The 21633-nt window shown below is 36.0% G+C and overlaps 1 protein-coding gene across 1 annotated transcript; it reads left to right on the top strand.

Moving 5' to 3' along the window:
- The first annotated feature begins 641 nt into the window (after positions 1-641).
- On the top strand, positions 642-17812 carry LOC125654863 (26S proteasome non-ATPase regulatory subunit 6-like). The gene is made up of 8 exons (XM_048884968.2): positions 642-850; positions 8024-8229; positions 10860-11005; positions 12898-13117; positions 14548-14656; positions 15921-16089; positions 16439-16544; positions 17512-17812. The coding sequence occupies exons 1-8, from the start codon at positions 706-708 to the stop codon at positions 17578-17580; spliced, it is 1170 nt and encodes a 389-aa protein (XP_048740925.1). The 5' UTR covers positions 642-705; the 3' UTR covers positions 17581-17812.
- The last annotated feature ends 3821 nt before the right edge of the window (positions 17813-21633 follow it).

Genomic DNA, 21633 nt, shown 5'->3' with positions numbered 1-21633 from the left:
GTTTAAAAAAAACCCTGCTAATTCATAAATATGTATAAATTATTTGTGGATATTAGGGAAATCATGCATAATAGACATGCTGTAGAAGAAATACCAGCATAGGAGTTATTGCCCTTGACAAAATTTTTTTAATTTTAAAGAATTTATTATCTATAGAAAATATACACTTTTTCAATATCAATAGTTTACCAGATTTTTTATTTTATGCAGTGAATAAAATTTCTCTGAAGATATATTTCTATCATGCGCAAAGTTTAATTTGATAAAAAAAATTGTAAAACCTATGACATCACACGAGGATCGATTAACCTTAAGAGATAAGCGACGGCTACTATTAATCAGCATGTAATATGGTCCTATTGAAGCCAACGAGTTCAGACCGGACGAAATTTCTTGGTATGAAAATTCTCAAGTTGAATATATTTTCCCACTATTACAAGTGTCAAACATTCTTGACTTTGATGTCTCATGCGACCTGAAGACTCACAGCCTCAAATGATTTCACGGCCGCCCAAATATACTTCCATATATACGGCGGCTGCCAAAATATATGGCGGTTGCCAGAATAATTTTATTTGGCGGCGCGGCCGCCAGATATTTTTAAAAATAGCACTAACTGGCTTCCGTAGTATTTTTTGCAACGTTACGATAATTTGATCGGGATCGAAATCATTTGAGTGTTAGAACTTCCGCTTTAAAAACAAAATGCCGATAGAAAATTTAGAAGAGGAGGGTCTTGAGAAAAACCCCAACTTTGAACACGCTCAGTGGAAATTTCTCTTAGAAACAGCCAAATACAAAAATGACGTGGAGATCAAGAAAAAACTTTTGGCTGCAGTTGAAGGGAACAGTAAGTATAAGGAAAATTTGACCGAACCTTTACTCAAAACTCCTGTGTCATTGTCTCTAGTCTAGCCTAGATGTAGTGTAAAATGTGTTTTCCTCCAATACTACAACAACATCAGGATCATGATTTTTTCAAATGAATTGAAATCCATATTAATTAAATTGACGAGAGCAATAATTGATGGGCACAAATTCAATTATTGCATGTAAATTCATTTGATGCATGCATCAAATCTATTCCTATTCTCATTAATTTAATTGATGAACGCATCAATGCGGTGGATTATTGCTTACAAAAATGAATTTAGAGATCAGTGATTTAACCCCACGCAGCCAGTTGTGGAAGGTATAATGGTTTTTATCCATTCAATAGTCAGTCCTTTAGTCCTGTTCTTGTCATCACAACACCTCTGAAACTGTTCAGCAAAATTTCTTGAAACTTATAGTTAATAAGAACTTACTGTGTAAATTTACATATTCACAAAAAATTGTTACCCATTTTTTTCTGGGATTATATGCCCATTTTGAACATAGAAATTTGGCCAAAATACACTATTTAGAGCAATTAACTTATATGTAAACAGTTTTCAAGCCATATTCACTAAATTAGCATAAAATGGCCGTCAACCCCCCCCCCCCCCCCCCCCCCCCCCCCCCCCCACCACACACACACACACAGTTTTTAGAAATAAAAATGCTTAAAAACTAAAGAGCAATTACAAACTTTAATGGCCTAGAGTTAATTAAAAAATCTAAAATATTTTGCCACACATAATTGTTAAAATTATTTTGGTATGTGAATGTTCAAAATATCAAAAAAATGACAGAATTAACTCCTGTGAGAAGTGGTACCCAACTTCTTCGCATTTTATTTCAATATAGATAAGAAAACAAGGGGGGAAAAGATGTAACATAAAATGTGTGTACGTTTGCTTAATTTTTATTAAATAATTGCAAACTGCGCGTTTATAAAAACAAATTATATAAAAGTAAATTCAAAGTAAACAGTTTTTGTAACTTTCGTTCTGTTAAACACTAACGTTTATAGCACTAATGTATAGAGATGTACTGCAAAACAATTTGCTTTGATTATTTTTCTGGATTTAAACATTAAAAGTCATAATTTAATTGTGGAACAGATTTTATTTTATTTTAATCGAAATATTTAATTAAGAAATTCCATTAATATTTGGTCTAACGTCACTCTGTCAAACTACCCAGCACAATGTGACGTTAGCACACATCTTTGCCAAACCATTGTAATAGTTGTGGTTCTTTGTTATGATTACAACTCTTTATGCAAGGGTCATTGTAATGTGATTCTCCAATTAAATGGCGGGTTGAGTGGATGAGGTATCCAGATTTACGTAAAACCTCAAGGGATAGATTTTCTGTCAAAATTGTTGACGTTAGCAACATGTGACGTTAGCGCAAGAAATTGTTCTTTTTGTACTAAAACATATGTCAAACTACCAGTTTATGAATTCAAAGACTTTTTATTGCAATAAAAACTCATCATGGGATCTATCATGATTTACATCCTTGTGAAGACGTTACGCAATGTGTTGTTCTGTCAAACAATGACATTAGCATCAAAAAAGTTCCTTCAAGAACCAACTTTTTCATTGAAAGAAAATAAATGTTTCAAGGTTTTTATTAAAGCAGTGTTCAAAATTAACCATAGACCGAGTCTATGTCAAATGACATCGGTCTATGCCAATTGTAATTGGGATAGACCAAATTGTCTATGCCGATTTTCTAGATTTAAAGCAAAAGACTTATCCCAAAAGTTGACATCTGATAAACGTTTTGAGGAAAGAAGGACATTGTTATCAAAATGGAAAGAAAATATGCTTTTTAAGTACATTAGAAGTAAATAACAATGTTTTAAATTTGTGGGTGTTTTTTTTTCAATGTTGTGGTATATTACAATTCGATGAAGTCTATGTCATCTTGTTATAGCATAGACCTGTGGTCTATACCAAGTTTTAAACCAATCTCAAACACTGTTAAAGCACACCAAACATTGGTCTTGATATAATGTATATAGATTACATTTAAACCTTTCATTAAGAGAGCCATAGTGAAATAATTTCATAACTTATTTAGTAAACAGAAGATTTATAGATTGCTAACGTCATTTTCCATCAAATTTTTCATTTAAAAAAATGTGACGTTAGCACCATTTTAAAAAAAGATAAAATTAAAAGTTAAAGAAAACTTTTATAATTTTATTTTTTACATTTTCTTGATCTTGAGTGTTAATATTTTTAGTTTACCACAAAAAAATCACCACAGTTTGGCACTTTGAAAAGGCATTCCCAATGGGAGTCAATACAAGTGTTTTTTGTGGAATATGTAATTAGAATATTTCAGTTTTATACAATTTACATTGACAAACTATATTCCATGTGACTTGAGTAATGCCATTTAGTTACAATAACAATATAGCACAGAGGCAAAAGACTTTGTTATATTTTATGCATAACATTGCCATTCATGGTGTGTAGCATAGTCATTCATTGTGTGTAGCATTGTCATTCATTGTGTGTAGCATCGTCTTTCATTGTGTAGCATTGTCTTTCACATCTTCGCTAGCCAAGGGTGTACGATCCACTCCGCTTCTCTACAACCCTTGGTTGCATTTGCACAATTTTTGTGACAACAATTTCCTGCATATGATTGTATGCAGACCAAGTCCCCTGCAGAGAGCGTGTTATGTCAAAAGACGAAGGAATGTGTAAACAATTAGTTATTGTCTTCAAAACGCTTCCATTTAATCAGATTTTCTTATTTTCCATACAACATGGTGATGTGTAGGCTGTGCAATGTTGCAATAAAAAAGTTTATTGATTTTAAATGATTTACATATTTAAAACAGTGTAACACTGGTTGCAGCTATTTTTATTTTAACAACACACAAAGTGTAGCTGAAAAACACATTTTCATTGGTTGAACATGATGTAAACCAAACAGTTTGTTTTCTCCATCCGCTCAAAGCTACAAATCGTTCTAACGCAGTCAAGGGTTGTAGAGAAGTGGAGGGGATCGTAAACCCTTGGCTAGTGAAGATGTGTGTAGCATTGCCATTCATTGTGTGTAGCATTACCATTCATTGTGTGTTGCATTGCCATTCATTGTGGGGGTATAGGGTATGTTTGCTTGCTCACTTTTTAGGTCACCTGAATTCATTCAGGTGACCTATTGCTATCTGTTTTTGTCCGTCGTCGTGCGTTAACATTTGAACATTTTCAGCTTCTTCTCTGAAACCCCTGAACCAATTTCAACCAATTTTGGCATATAGCATCTGTGGGTGAAGGGGAACAAAAATTGTGAAATTCGTGGTCCCTGCCCCCCTGGGGCCTGAGGGGTGGGGCAAAAACCATCAAAATGAGTGTAATTTTAAAAAATCTTCTTCTTTACTCCTGGACATCAAGAAGCCAAACTGTGGGCATAATTATAATGAGCATTGAGCCCTCTACCAAAATTGTGAAATTCATGGCCCCTGGGGCAGGGGTTCTTGTGTTGGGGGGGGGGGGGGGGGGGGGGGGCTCTATTGGTCATATAGTGAAAATGGCAAAAACCATCAAAATGAGTGTAATTTTAAAAAATCTTCCTCTTTACTCCTGGACATCAAGAAGCCAAACTGTGGGCATAATTATAATGAGCAATGAGCCCTCTACCAAAATTGTGAAATTCATGGCCCCTGGGGCAGGGGTTCTTGTGTTAGGGTGGGGCTCTATTGGTCATATAGTGAAAATGTAGAAATTCTTTGAAAATCTTCTGTCTCTGGGTATTAAGTAGACAAACTAATAGCATGGTAATGATGAGCAAGGATGCCTCTTTATACCCCCCGCAACAAGTTGTGGGGGGGGTATACTGGAATCGAGTTGTCCGTCTGTAGACGCAATGGTTTCCGGGCTCTAAAGCATTATCCTTTCCATCTACCGTCACCATATCATACATATGAACTACCCATGGGATGAAGATGTTCCCTATCGATTTTGGGGTCAAAAGGTCAAAGGTCAAGCACACTGGACATCGAAGTAGCAATATGGTTTCCGGGCTCTAAAGTGTTATCCTTTCCACCTACAGTCACCATATCATACATATGGACTACCCATAGGATGAAGATGTTCCCTATCGATTTTAGGGTCAAAAGGTCAAAGGTCAAGCGCACTAGACATTGAAGTAGCAATATGGTTTCCGGGCTCTAAAGCGTTATCCTTTCCACCTACAGTCACCATATCAAACATATGGACTACCCATGGGATGAAGATGTTCCCTATCGATTTTAGGGTCAAAAGGTCAAAGGTCAAGCGCACTGGACATTGAAGTAGCAATATGGTTTCCGGGCTCTAAAGCGTTATCCTTTCCACCTACAGTCACCATATCATATATATGGACTACTAATGGGATGAAGATGATCCCTATCGATTTTGGGGTCAAAAGGTCAAAGGTCAAGTGCACTGGACATTGAAGTAGCAATATGGTTTCCGGGCTCTAAAGCGTTATCCTTTCCACCTACAGTCACCATATCATATATATGGACTACTAATGGGATGAAGATGATCCCTATCGATTTTGGGGTCAAAAGGTCAAAGGTCATGTGCACTGGACATCAAAGTAGCAACACTCAGAAAAGAGGTAGTTTATACCTATTACCAACACCCTTTGGGAGATTGGGGTAAGCGGGGGGTATTCTTAGTGAGCATAGCTCATACATGCCAACTTTTGAAAATCCCCATGGGGGATTTTGCGCGCGACGACCTTTTTTCAACGCTCAAAATTCACGACATTTTACCATGAAAATAAATATTTGTCTTTTCAAATAAAATATCAATCTAATCATTATACATGTATCATACATCAAGTGTGTTTGACCATTAACTTTAACAAAACTATATATTAAAAAAAAACTTTGAAAGATATAGATAAGTATTTTATTAAAATCATCTATTCAGCAAAAAATCCTCTCCAACAAATCACATACATATTATCAAATAATACTTAAAGTTGCATCCTTTTACACCATATATACATTGGCTGGTCTATATATCAAAATTTAAATTAAAGCACATGCATTTAGGTACGACTACAAAGGCGATCTTGCTTGTCTGTAAACAATTTCATGGGCTTGCAGAGTCTGGTGGAACAATCTGCATTGCAACCAGAAAAGGAGTGATCTGCCCTGCTATGAAGTTTGTGAACAAAACCTTTGCACCCATGACATCTGAAATAATTACCAGGAAAAAACACATCAAAATATACGTTTTTACTTGTAAAATATTAAAGGCTACTTGCTAATATAAAATTCAGTACAGACTTGTGCAAATTACGCATCACAAAGCAGTCTATGCGAAAGACATCGGACCGTCGGACCTGACCGATGTGCAGTGCCTCAGGTCCGATGCATCATTTTTCACACCGGACCGGAATGTCCGATGTCTCAGTGTCCGGTTTTGAGCTTTACTATTTTGATGCGGAGTCATTTAAATGTTTGTTATAAGTAAAAAATAGCACACGAATCCAAATACATAAATGAATGTGATTAAAACCGCATGGACTGTCTAAAGTATTATATGGGAGGGATCCCTGGTATAGTATTACTAGTATAATAAACAAGATTGCCTTGGTTTTGCATTTTCACATGTTTCACTTTTTTACATTAGGTTTTTCGGTCTGACAAAATTTGGTTCGGTCCGGTGTGTTCATTGATTACACAGGACCGAATGTCCTGTGTGGTCCAAAAAACTTTCGCATAGACTGACAAAGTCTATTGAATATTACACTATATAGACTATGTAATACATCGCTATAGACAGATAGATTCGGGTAGCCTATATTATCATAGTTGGAAAAACATAAATATTACGTACCTTTAATATTGCGTATTTTGGATGCTGTCAGCGAGAGGCAAAAATCGGGAATGTCCGATTGTTTGGTGGTGACACTATTATCATTGCCATTCACGTTTGTGTTAATGATATGTCAATTTGAAATCCGTCTTCCCGATTAATTACTATCATAACATGCTTCGAACTGTCCAATAAGCACCCCGACACGGGCAGACCAAGTAAATTACATCACTCCGATACCATGCGACACAGGTAAACAGCAATGGCTGACTATTGTCCCGATTTCTGATTGGCCAGTTCAGAAATGACGCGGGATTTCAAATTCCGGTTGGAAATGGGGGTTTGTTGTCGTAAAATGGGAGATATTTTTAGAAAATCGGGATTTCGGGGTATTTTTGCAATCCCGATCGGGATATCGGGATTTGCCTTTTCAACTGCTTCAAATCGGGAAAATCTCGCACAAATCGGGAAAGTTGGCATGTATGATAGCTCACAGTACCTCTTGTTAAAATTTGTGAAATTCATGGCCCCTGGATCAGGGGTTCTGGTGCTAGGGTGGGGCTCTATAAGTCATATAGTGAAAATGCATTATTTCTTTGAAAATCTTCTTCTCTGTCCTTGGGTATTAAGTAGACAAACCAATAGCATGGTTATGATGAGCAAGGATGCCTCTTTCAAAATTGTGAAATTCATGGCCCCTGGGTCAGGGGTTCTGGTATTAGGGTGGGGCCCTATTGATCATATAGTGAAAATGCATTTTATTTCTTTGAAAATCTTCTCCTCTGCTGCTGGGTATTAAGTAGAGAAACTAATAGTATGATAATGATGATCAAGGATGCTTCTTTCAAAACTGAAATTTATGGCCCCTGGGTCAGGGGTTCTGGTGCAAAGGCGGGGCTGACCACATAGCTATTCAATGTTTCTTCCATCCAAAAGTAAAATTCTTATATTTAAACACAAACCTAATTCAAACATTGGAAGGTTGTTACATGATACTCAGGTGACCTATAAGGCCCCTGGGCCTCTTGTTCTTTCATTAAATGATTTGATGATCTCTTTAATTCAGCTAAAGATACCTTTATTAATATACAACAATTTTGTTTAAAAAGAAGTTAATGCACCCATCAATTCTTTTAAAGAGAGCAACAATTCAATTAATAAGATAATTAATTCAATTGTGGATATATTGAATTGATGATATCTCTAGAGAAGACTAATTGAAATATTGCTGGATATGCCGTACAGAGTAGTGATGAGGGAGCTATTGGACTAGTTAAGGCATGCTCTAAATGTTAGAATATTTCTTATTTGATTTATAGATATGGCTCCTTTTTACGAACAGTTGTGTAAAGATTTGAAATGGAAGTGTGACGAGAATCTCTTAAAAAATATGAAGGTAGCAAATGAAGCAGAACTCAAGAAGCTGGACATCTCCATAGAAGATGCAGAGAAAAACCTAGGGGAGACAGAAGTTCGGGAATTCATGTTAAAGAAAGCTGAATATTTATGTAAAATTGGAGATAAGGTAATCTTTGTTATGTAACAATGTAAGCTAGAACTGCTTTAAGAAGTGCAATAACAGCAAGGTTTTGGAATACTTCATAACAATGTAAATTGTCAGTGTCCAACATTGATGCCTATTGTCAGTATTTTGCTTAAGATGAAGACACTTTTTTTGTCGTGTTGCCTGCGAAGCACAATAACTACTTGGCTTATGATTCATTTATGATTTCCATTCAAGACTGAAATCAAATGCAATAATGATTATAGATAATGATTATAGATATTCATAAGTATCCTGACCTGTACATAATTTGCATTGTACAATAACCAAACAGTAAATGATGATACCTGTGTAGCCGTTTTGAATCATGAATGGACATGACACAAATGTAGTTTAAAAGTTCATATTAAAGTTAAACATGTCTTGGGAATAGATTTAAAGGCTTTTTAAAGCACTACACACATTTGCAGTGCTTTTTTGTCACCAGTTGGATACTTTGAAATTCATTTTCATGTTTCCGAATAACCACTATATATGAGTTGCCTCCTACCTGTCTGCTAACTCCCAATGAGATGTCAGACTGGGGACCAGACTAACCTGATGTCTTGCAAGGTTAAATGTCAATTCAGTCCTGCATCCATTGCAATTAACCATTTAGCTGGCCGATATATATCTGTAGAACCAACCAGACCCCAACCTTACAGAAAGCAGACTCAAATAAAACTCTGTATCCACATAAATGTACATGACCTAGTATCCATATCGCCTATTTTTAGGTCACCTGAATCATTCAGGTGACCTATTGCTATCTGTTTTTGTCCGTCGTCGTGCGTTAACATTTGAACATTTTCAGCTTCTTCTCTGAAACCCCTGAACCAATTTCAACCAATTTTGGCATATAGCATCTGTGGGTGGAGGGGAACAAAAATTGTGAAATGCGTGGTCCCTGCCCCCCTGGGACCTGAGGGGTGGGGCAAAAACCATCAAAATGAGTGTAATTTTTAAAAAATCTTCTTCTTTACTCCTGGACATTAAGAAGCCAAACTGTGGGCATAATTATAATGAGCGTTGAGCCCTCTACCAAAATTGTGAAATTCATGGCCCCTGGGGCAGGGGTTCTTGTGTTAGGGTCATATAGTGAAAATGTAGAAATTCTTTGAAAATCTTCTTCTCTGTCTCTGGGTATTAAGTAGACAAACTAATAGCATGGTAATGATGAGCAAGGATGCATCTTTAAAAATTGTGAAATTCATGGCCCCTGGATCAGGAGTTCTGGTGTGTTAGGGTGGGGCTCTATTGGTCATATAGTAAAAATGTAGAAATTCTTTGAAAATCTTCTTCTCTGGGTATTAAGTAGACAAACTAATAGCATGGTAATGATGAGCAAGGATGCCTCTTTAAAAATTGTGAAATTCATGGCCCCTGGATCAGGAGTTCTGGTGTGTTAGGGTGGGGCTCTATTGGTCATATAGTAAAAATGTAGAAATTCTTTGAAAATCTTCTTCTCTGGGTATTAAGTAGACAAACCAATAGCATGATTATGATGAGCAAGGATGCCTCTTTCAAAATTGTGAAATTCATGGCCCCTGGGTCAGGGGTTCTGGTATTAGGGTGGGGCCCTATTGATCATATAGTGAAAATGCATTTTATTTCTTTGAAAATCTTCTCCTCTGCTGCTGGGTATTAAGTAGAGAAACTAATAGTATGATAATGATGATCAAGGATGCTTCTTTCAAAACTGAAATTTATGGCCCCTGGGTCAGGGGTTCTGGTGCAAAGGCGGGGCTGATTGATTATATAGTGAAAATGCAATATTTCTTTGAAAATCTTCTGTTTTTGTCCGTCGTCGTGCGTTAACATTTGAACATTTTCAGCTTCTTCTCTGAAACCCCTGAACCAATTTCAACCAATTTTGGCATATAACATCTGTGGGTGGAGGGGAACAAAAATTGTGAAATTCGTGGTCCCTGCCCCCCTGGGGCCTGAGGGGTGGGGCAAAAACCATCAAAATGAGTGTAATTTTAAAAAATCTTCTTCTTTACTCCTGGACACCAAGAAGCCAAACTGTGGGCATAATTATAATGAGCATTGAGCCCTCTACCAAAATTGTGAAATTCATGGCCCCTGGAGCAGGGGTTCTTGTGTTAGGGTGGGGCTCTATTGGTCATATAGTGAAAATGTAGAAATTCTTTGAAAATCTTCTTATATTGGTTTTATCTAAGGAGTAAATAACCCTTTTCTTTATGATGTCTCAGACCTAGGTTTTTTAAAAAGGATTATTGATTGAACATAAAAATGACACATGTACTTCATGACCACATAGCTATTCAATGTTTCTTCCATCCAAAAGTAAAATTCTTATATTTAAACACAAACCTAATTCAAACATTGGAAGGTTGTTACATGATACTCAGGTGACCTATAAGGCCCCTGGGCCTCTTGTTATAGTTTGGGATGGATTGAACATTTAAAACTGCTAGTAAAAACATACTACCTGGTAGTATAATACCTTGTTAATGTTGTCAAAGTGAAGCCTTATTTCATGTAAATACCAGACTTCACACACTTAGCACTATTCATTACTTTCAGTACTTTTGATTCACTTCGGCAAATTTATCAGGAAACTGAATTTGAATATTCTCTTTTGGTAGGAGGCCTCGTTGACCCAGTTTAGGAAGACACAGGAGAAGACAGTTACCCTTGGATACAGACTGGACCTCGTGTTTCACCTCATCAGGATGGGCCTCTTCTACATGGACCATGACCTCATCACAAGGAACCTCGAAAAGGCACAAAGGTGATAACAGGCATCACAAATTATTAAAAAGAAATAGATGCTTAGTGAGTGTGTAATTTTATGTACATATGTATCATGTAGCGGTCACCCAGTCTGATCATGCTCGCTGTTGCTCAACTTGGTGGTTGATGAAGAGAGAGACTCGACCACATGACTAGAAAAGCTAGATCTCTAGTGAGGCAGTATAAGTTTGCTATATACCCACCACTACATTTCCCCCTGCTCAACTCTCTAGGGAAGCAGTATAAGTTTGCTATATACCCACCACTACATTTCCCCCTGCTCAGCTCTCTAGGGAGTCAGTATAAGTTTACTATATACCCACCACAACATTTCCCCCTGCTCAGCTCTCTAGGGAGTCAGTATAAGTTTACTATATACCCACCACAACATTTCCCCCTGCTCAGCTCTCTAGGGAGTCAGTATAAGTTTACTATATACCCACCACAACATTTCCCCCTGCTCAGCTCTCTAGGGAGGCAGTATAAGTTTACTATATACCCACCACTACATTTCCCCCTGCTCAGCTCTCTAGGGAGGCAGTATAAGTTTACTATATACCCACCACAACATTTCCCCCTGTTCAGCTCTCTAGGGAGTCAGTATAAGTTTACTATATACCCACCACTACATTTCCCCCTGCTCAGCTCTCTAGGGAAGCAGTATAAGTTTGCTATATACCCACCACTACATTTCCCCCTGCTCAACTCTCTAGGGAAGCAGTATAAGTTTGCTATATACCCACCACTACATTTCCCCCTGCTCAGCTCTCTAGGGAGGCAGTATAAGTTTACTATATACCCACCACTACATTTCCCCCTGCTCAGCTCTCAAGGGAGGCAGTATAAGTTTACTATATACCCACCTCTACATTTCCCCCTGCTCAGGGAAGTTTTTTTCACCCTGAAGCTTAGCGTAAGTCCTCTCAGTCTGAATGTTTGGCACTTCTTTAACCAAAGTCATCCGTCGTTACTGACGACAATCACCAGTCGTCCCCGGACGAAAACCACGTTGGTACATGGACACAACGTCCCAGAGCTCCGAAGAGACTCTACCTGAAGAAGGCCCCAAAACACCAGAGTCACTATGCTGCCACCAATTTGTAACATATTGACTTAAATGTCAGCGCCTATCAGGGCTTGTACCTTGTCAATTCAAGGGTTTGGGGAATGACTTTAATATAACAATTTTCATTAAATGTTTGAAAACAAAGGGCCTGCAAATATATACTAGTAGTATTGCCTAACCTTATTTAGGTTAATAATCACGACAACATTATGGAACAGGGATCAAATAGTATCTAATGATTGGGTAATTTGCAGTGTGTAGATTGACTGTCAGCCTTACACTGGCCAACCTTGGACTACCACTTATACTGTAGCCTTACTCAGGACACACAATATAAGTGACAGCCCTTCAACCGCTGTGCACACTGCAAGCCTTATTCAGGCAGACGCACTGCACACAACAGCCTGGTCACCAGGCCGGTCAAGAGGGAAAAAAAATTTCATTTAGGCTGAAATTAAATAATTTATGTATTATATATCGCCATTATAGATGCATTAACCATGTTAGATTGGAAACAAACAAATTTTGATTCTTAGTACGTTTGTTCTTTTAAAAAATTCAAAATACAAATGTACATGTTTAAGAAATTTAAAATACAAATGTACCTATCTGATAAACTCAGTTTTTGAACCTTTTTAAATAAAAATTTCAAATGAATATGTAATATACATGTTTCAAATTCTCTGTCTGATTGTTGAAGATGGATCATCAGATATTAATTAATTAAAAAAAATATGCTTCTGAATCAGATACTTAGTTTTTTAACCAATATGAAGTAAAATTTTGCATGAATATTTTTAAAGTTGTATGTTTCAATTTTTCAGTCTGATTGATGAAGGTGGAGACTGGGACCGCAGAAACCGCCTAAAGGTGTACCGCGGGATCTACTGCATGTCAATACGCGACTTTAAGCAGGCGGCAGCACTGTTTCTGGATACCGTGGCAACATTCACATCATACGAATTGATGGACTACCAATCATTTGTCACCTACACTGTGCTGTGTAGTATGATTGCAATGGAGAGGCCCGATCTCAGGGAAAAGGTGAGAGTTTTGTGGGTGTAAATGTTACCGAATAATTATGATACATTCTATTTTATCTCAGCAGATGTCTATTTTTGTAAGTGAATTGTTAATAAATCAACTATCCTGTCTTCAGAAGTTTACTCTACCTAGTTTTCTGAACAATTACCTAGTCAAATAAAATTTTTCTGAACGAATACTTAGTGGTACAATAGTTTTCATGCTCCCTTAATCAGAGATTCGCAGGGTTCGACATTAACTTTTTTGGGCATTAGTCCTGTCGGACTAGTGCCTGGTTACCTTTACTAGTCCGCAGAGAATTTTATTAGTCCGTCATAAATAGGGAAATAAATGTGTAATTTAAAAACAAAAATAATTTATGATTAATACAATGTACTTATAACATAACCAGTCTTGATTTTGCGTCCAAGATTCCTAGAAATCTTGTGATCGGCGAGTTTAATCATACTCCCAATCACGTACTTTCTTCTCAATACTTGTGTCTACCTTTGGCGTTTTAATACTCTCGGTATCTGCTTTGAAAAAGTCTGACAGCTTCTTCTGTTACTCCATAATCACGTTCAACCAGACTTCGTCAGAGATTTACGGACAAAGCAGAGCATCTGGTTGCATGAGACTAGTTACTCCATTGCGGCATGTGTCAAACTAATCATGATCACTGAAACGTTTTACTTATATAAAATCAATTACTCCAAATAAGCGTTGACTTGACTAGGAATAACGTGACTACCTGCCATGCTAGATAGCTAAAAATACATTGGGGTTTTCCAGTAAATTGTCCACAATCGTACATCGATAATTTAAACAAATTGTTAAGCAGAAGTTTTTGTTAGTCTGATCAGACTGACTAAGCACAGATTTTATTAGTCCAAATTAAAATTTATTAGTCTGAGACTAACGTTAGTGTCGAACCCTGGATTCGGTGGCATGTAGGTATTTGGTCTGTCTGTCTGTTTATCAAAAAACTTTTACCTTGGCCTTAACTTTTGAATAGATGGTGATAGGGCTTTCATATTTCACATTAATTTGTATTCTTTGTGACAAAACCTTTCTTTTAGTACCAAAATGTTTGTCCTTGTGACCTTCACCTTGGAGTTTAAACTTTTTAGGTCAAATGAGTCACTCAGGTTACTACTGCAACTGGTCTGCATCCGTCATCATACGTTAATAATTGAACGTTTTTAACGTCTTCTTAACTAGTAGCTCTGGAGCAAGCATTTTGGAGTTTATTGGCAAAATTTGTTTATTTATAAGTTGGACATAGTTAATGTATATGCAAAAAGTAATTTTCACAAGCAATTGCTATTGTGCTAATGATTAAGAAATATGGATTCCACATCTTGCAAATTTATGTCGAAATAGAATTCTTGCAAATAAACTGTTTCAGCAGTAGCACTTGTATAACTTGTAAGTTTTTTGGTTTTTGACAGGTTGTGAAGGGGTCTGAAATTCTTGAAGTCCTGCACAGTCTCCCAAAAGTCCGGTCCTTTCTGTTTGCTCTCCATGACTGCCATTACTCAGATTTCTTCAGATATCTAGGTATGTCAATAGGGAAATGTTTCATCCTGCGCACTATATTCTACTAAGAAAGCATTAACAGTTTTTATCCTGCACACTATATTCTACCAAGAAAGCATTAACAGTTTTTATCTTGCACACTATATTCTACCAAGAAAGCGTTAACAGTTTCAACAGTAAATTTATTCATACGTTTCCCCTCAAGAAGAATGTATGGACAATGGGCTAATAATTCATATAAAAATTAGAATATTTTTTTCATTTTGGAAAACTTTTGGTTTTCTGTAAAATATTTTGGGGAAAAAATTAAACACACAAATGTCACTCTTTATATAAACACACTTTTTCACACTCAAGATACAAGAATTTTAAAGTTTAAAGATGACATATTTTTCTTTTCTTTTTTTTATGATTCAGAAACACAATTATGTAAAAATATTCCTATTTGGTAATGCAATAAAATAATCTTTTTCAAGCAAATGTCACAATAAAAGGTATGATTCTTGAAGTAGAATTTTCATTTACTTTGTGTTAATTCAACAGATCCGTATGATTAATGAATATGGGACTTTCGAGATACGGATCCGCTCTGACTTTTATCGCATGTCGAACATAATTTGTAGGGCATATCACTTCCGGATTACGATAATTAAGTAAACAAGCATGGAATACTTCAATTGATATCAAATTTCAGCATTTAAATGCTATCTTTCAAAGAAAAACATCACTACAACCATTTAGATAAAAAATGCATTTGATTAATTTATGTGAGTTGGCAAGGGAAATAAATTTAGAGAATGTCTTGAGGATATCAGTAAAGCTTCCCGCCTTACAGCTAAGGATACGCATCTAAATGCGCCCTTTTCCTTCCATCTAATTTACACCCAGGTACTAAGCACCAATAGTGACTTGGATCGTCCATACCTCTTTTACGGACCGTCTGCTAGCGAATCACCATTTGTATCGATGCCAACTTTGCCCTACAATTTATTACTATTACATGACCGTGGTGTATAAACGTCTTATCGGACTTTCCGGCACATCCTGAAAGTTCCGTATTCTACTTTAACAAAACTAAGTGTCATATTCAATTTGAAATATTTTGATGGACACTTGGGAGGTAACACTCTCAAGATAATCTTACTAATACATATATTCCTGAAGAAGAAAAGTGAATTCTATTTTCAGGATTGTTTTGTGTTATGTATACTACAAAACAGGGTCAGTTTTCTCTGAATATCTTTCAAAATTTTATTAAAATGCATAATTTTTATTTGTGCTACAGCTCAGGTAGAGGACACTTTGAAGTTTGACCGTTACCTGTCGCCCCACTACAGGTACTACACTCGGGAGATGAGGATCATTGCCTACACCCAGCTGCTGGAGTCCTACAGAAGTCTCACCCTGGACTACATGGCCAATGCTTTTGGGGTCACAACTGAGTTCATTGACCAGTAAGATTTTGTAAAATTTTAGTGCACAGGAGTTTTATCTGTTTAGATAACTAATTCAGCTTGCTGGAGAAAGGCATTGATTACTATATTTGATATTGCTTCCCATATTCTCCAGATATTGATAAATCTGCTATTCTCTAGAATATATCTGAAATATTTTTGCTCCATATGTACATTTACTACTGTTTGCCAAAATAATAGGTCAAAATCATGTAAAACCTATGGCAGACATAAACCAGGTATCTGATATCACTGAAAATCACAATCATGGGTTGTAGATTAAATGGAAACTTTAAACAGCCAGAATGCTACTAAGGTTGTGTAATAGGATCATATTTTTCTGTTACAGGGAGCTAGCAAGGTTTATTGCAGCAGGAAGACTTCATTGTAAAATAGATAAAGTAAAAGGCATCGTAGAAACGAATCGTCCAGACAGTAAAAACTGGCAGTATCAGGTGGGTAGCTATCAGAAACGTGCAAAATTAGATAGGCAACCATCAAAAACTCGCGAATCAAGTGGTAACCATGAAAACATGACAGTATCAAGTGGTAACCATGAAAACATGACAGTATCATGTAATAACCATCAAATACTGGCAGTATTAAGTGGTATAAACCATCACAAATAGGCAATATCAGGTTGTAACCATCAAAACCTAACAGTACCAAGTGGTAAAGTGAAGACAGCACACAACTACATGTATTATTAACCAGTAGTACTTCTGTGATATCATCCAATACAGACATAGAAAATGAAATCAGTCCTGAATATAAACATGTTTTATTAAAATTACAACAGGGCCTAATTGAATGAAAGAATTAAAAATGATAAAACACCTATTGGCAACACATGATTCTTGTCAAGTTTTACATGTAACAAAGTACGAGATTTTCTTCAGAATGTTGTCTTTATCTCAGCGAGGTGGTTTGTTGACAGAATTTGTAAATTGAAATCTATGGGGAAATTCTGGAAATATTTTGTAAAATCTCTGGGTTTTTTTTTTTTTTATATGTTTTGTTTATATATGCAATTAATTTAACTTGTAATATGCATTTTGATTAGTTTTTAATTATTTGACTTTATCAACATTATTTATATCGTAAGAACAAAGTTGCCATTTAGTCCCGCTATATGACATCCAAGAAATAACATCACAATACATTTGGCTGTTCAGTTTTCATTTTGTTGCTATGGCAATATTGGTCCGCAATTATTCATCAAATAGTATCAAACGAGGTTTACTAAATTAAAAGATAAGGAAGGAAAGTAATTTTTACTCATTATATACGATATAAGGTAAGTTTGGGCAGTTTACAGGAAAGTAATTTTTACTCATTGTATACAATATAAAGTAAGTTTGGGCAGTTTACACATTATAAACTTTGGAGACTGTTTTTATATGATGTGTACTTTGTTTGCAGGCCACAATAAAACAGGGAGATATCTTGTTGAACAGAGTCCAGAAGCTGAGCCGGGTGATCAATATATAAACAGTGATCTATTAATAGACAGGATGAGAGTGTGAGGGTCTGATGTGAAAGAATGTCTACATTCTGTTACTGTGGAGAGTCTCATAAACCATGAACTTTTTGATGGATCAGTGCTAATTCATTTTTCTGTTTTCATATTGCTGTAATTCTTGTGATAGGAAGTACATGTAACTCAAATATTAAAGCTTGTACAAGATATAAAACAACATCAATAAAAATGTCATAGAATTTATTTTAGGTTTTTTTTGGGGGGGGGGGGGGGGTGCATATTTTTTCCCTCAAGTATCTTGAATTTTATTTAATAGTAGTACTACACGCTTTCTGAACATTGCCTTTGGAGGAAGAAAATTGATGTAAGTAACAACATATACATGTATGTGTATCTCATGTGCAGACACATGCAAAAAGTGTTTGGGCAGTTATGTTTTTCCAAAATATTTCATTCAAAACTTCGTTTTTCTAAATTTCTGTAAGTTCATCACTATTTGCATCTCAAATAATAGTTTAATAATGTGTTTTGGCATTATATGTTGTAAATTGTACATATCCAAAACTCATTTCCCATTCTTACTATGTAATTCATTTAGATATAACACCACTTTTTTTTAGTCAGTAGACCACATGTCTGTTCAATATGTTGAGAACCATTCACTTGATCATAATGATATTTCATATGTGGATTGATTTTGTGTAGAAGAGGACCCCTTTTGATTTTAGGGTTAAGGGTCAATCCACTCTAGATATGAGAAGATATTGCCTGCCCATTATCTTGAGAACCCTTTCCTTGACAGACTTTAAACTTGGTACATTGTAAGGAGTAGGTGACCCCTATTGATTTTGTAGTCACATGGTCAAGGGTCAAACTTGAGATAGGAATAAACTGTCTGTCCAATACCTTGAAAACCCTTTGCTTGACAAACATCAAACTTGGAACACTGGTATATAATAAGGAGTACATGACCTCTATTGATTCTGAGGTCCAAAGGTCAAGGGTCAAACTGGACAAAGGAATATCTTGAGAACCCTTGGATTGACAGACGTCAACCTTGGAACGCTGGGACATCCTAAATTGTAGATGACCCCTATTGATTTTATGGTCAAGGGTCAATCCACTCTGGACATCTTGAATTGTTTTGGCACTTCTGCATAACCCCCCTTTTAAATTTTGCACCAATGGGGGCATATATGTTTTACAAACATTTCTTGTTTATTTTGAATTAGTATAAAATGAATACCTTTATATGCAAAAGTAAAAGTTTAATATTTTGGTTTAGAGTTTTCTGAAGTATTTTGTATGAAATATACAAGAGAAACAAACTATAGACCAATCGTTAGGCAGCTTCCAAGGGGAAGATATCTGTAGATGGTTCCCTATTCCAAGCACAATCATCTGAAGTACTGGAATTGATTCATGTGTTTGAAACATGCTCAGATGTCCCAAGCACTTCATCTGAATGGCTGATGGCCATTACCATTATTCCAGCAGTATACACAACATGGCTGAGATCAAACTAGCTATTCCAGCTGTATACACAACAGAGTTGAGATCATGCTAGCTATTCCAGCTGTATACACAATATGTCTGACATCAAGCTACATTAAATAGCCATTTTCATTGTCATATAATTCTCACTGTTTTCTGTAGGTACAAATGTAAAATTAAAACTGTGGTGTCAATATAACTTGGTCATAATATTTAGAATGGACAAGAACTGAATTTAAAACTGCATGAAATTGAATTGGACAAAAAACGCTGACAATAACCAAAGGGAATAAAAAGCTGTGTATTGTGTTTCTATTCTCCGTGCAGTGTTTAGTATATCGTATCCGTCGCTATTCTAATTATGCCCCCATTCACAGAAGAGGGGCATATTGCTTTGCACTTGTTGGTCAGTATGTTGGTAGACCACATGCACACTCATCTTGAAAATCATTCACTTGATTGTAATGATATTTCATATATGGGTTGATTATGAGTATCCTACAAGGCTGTTATTGTCTATAACACTACTTCCTTATCCTGCAAGGCTGTTATCTTTATAACACTACTTCCTCATCCTACAAGGCTGTTATTGTTTTATAACACTACTTTCTCATCCTACAAGGCTGTTATTGTCTTTATAACACTACTTCCTTATCCTGCAAGGCTGTTGTTATCTTTATAACACTACTTCCTCATCCTACTAGGCTGTTATTGTCTTTATAACACTACTTCCTTATCCTACAAGGCTGTTATTGTCTTTATAACACTACTTCCTAGTCCTACAAGGCTGTTATTATCTTTATAACACCACTTCCTCATCCTACAAGACTGTTATCGTTTTTATAACACTACTTCCTCATCCTACAAGCCTGTGATTGTTTTTATAACAATATTTCCTCATCTTACAAGGCTGTTATTGTCTTTATAATACTACTTCCTTATCCTGCAAGGCTGTTATTGTTTTATAACACTACTTTCTCATCCTACAAGGCTGTTATTGTCTTTATAATACTACTTCCTCATCCTCCAAGGCTGTTATTGTCTTTATAACACTACTTCCTTATCCTATACTTAGTCTATAAGCATCCCCTTACAACAGATTGTGAAGGAATAATAGTGATTTGATGGTGTGCGAGAGCAATTTTGTGCATTTGTTATGATGAAATTATTCAAAATTAAGTGGTTGAAATTAAGACCGTATACCAACACAGTTATGTTAATAATAACCGAGTATGGACATTGTGCAAATATCTGATTTGTAACTTGCAAGCATATCTAAACTGAGGCAAGCTGCAGACAAATAAGTTGATGTCAAGGGGATTTTAAGTTTCATTTAAAGTCAGTGTTTAATTGCAAATTATATGGTTGTTATAATGATCTTATTTGCAAATACAACCCAACATTAGATTGAATGCTGTCAGACATAATTCATACCTTGGTAGGCTGTTCGTTGCATACAAATTATGGCTATAGATCTCTGTTTACCTGATAAAGATAGAGGGCTCATTGCAGGCGTGACCAGTCATTTGGGGATGCTTACCCCTTCAGAGGTCCTTATTTGGCTTGTACTCAACTTTGTATCCTTTATATTATGAGATTAATCACTGTTCATTGTCATCACCTATTTTTCATGTACATATTTTTGAAAAGTTGAAGATAACGAAGAGTGATCAATCTCATAACTCTTATAAGGAATACAAAGTTAAGAGTTGGGTAAACATGGATTCCTGGACATACCAAAGGTTGGATCAGGTGCCTAGGAGGAGCAAACATCCCCTGTCGACTGGTCACATCTGCCTTGAGCCCTATATACATGTAATTGAATAAAAGTGATATTCTAATTTCATCACAGTCTATTAAGTGCATGTTCTCAAGTTTCAGTCCGCTGTACATTCACATAAAATGTCTCATGGTAATATAAACAATCTGAAGTTGAGAGTTTCATCACTGCAGAATAGTCTATATCCGGTGTGAATGCACAGCGTAAATTGTGAAGCTTGTAGTTTATGAGTGGACAAAACTTTTTGTTATAATCTCCAATACTGTGATTATTTTAAATTTCATCCATGGAACTTGAAGAAAGGGCATTACTATTGTGAAACATGCAGTGTATTTCTCCAAGTTTTACTTTGTTTACCAGTGGTTTGGTGATGGAGGCATGGTAGAAAAATAATGTTAAATATCAATTTCAAAATTACAATTATTTCAACCTAAAATAATAATAAAAACACTAAAAATATATGCGAATTTATTAACTTGAGAGAAATTCAAGTTACAAGTTTTTGATGAACACAAGCAATATATTGCACAAAAAATTAAGGGACCATCACATAATAAACGAGTTTGAGTCCCATCCCCCCCCCCCCCCCCCCCCCCCTTCCCCTAACCATATAACCCTAGACTGAGACAAACAATTATAAACATCTGTAATATATACATGAAAAAAATATATACAAGTATCATATATGTATAAAGAAAACTAATGCATTTTTTGACATGGCCTTTGTTTACACACAGGTGTATTATGGTGCAATATTTCCTTGGTATTTTTTTTGTTTGGAGATTCATGA

The sequence above is a fragment of the Ostrea edulis genome, chromosome 7 (assembly GCF_947568905.1).
Source record: "Ostrea edulis chromosome 7, xbOstEdul1.1, whole genome shotgun sequence".
Lineage (NCBI taxonomy): Eukaryota > Metazoa > Mollusca > Bivalvia > Ostreida > Ostreidae > Ostrea > Ostrea edulis.
This window is presented reverse-complemented; position numbering and strand designations above follow the sequence as displayed.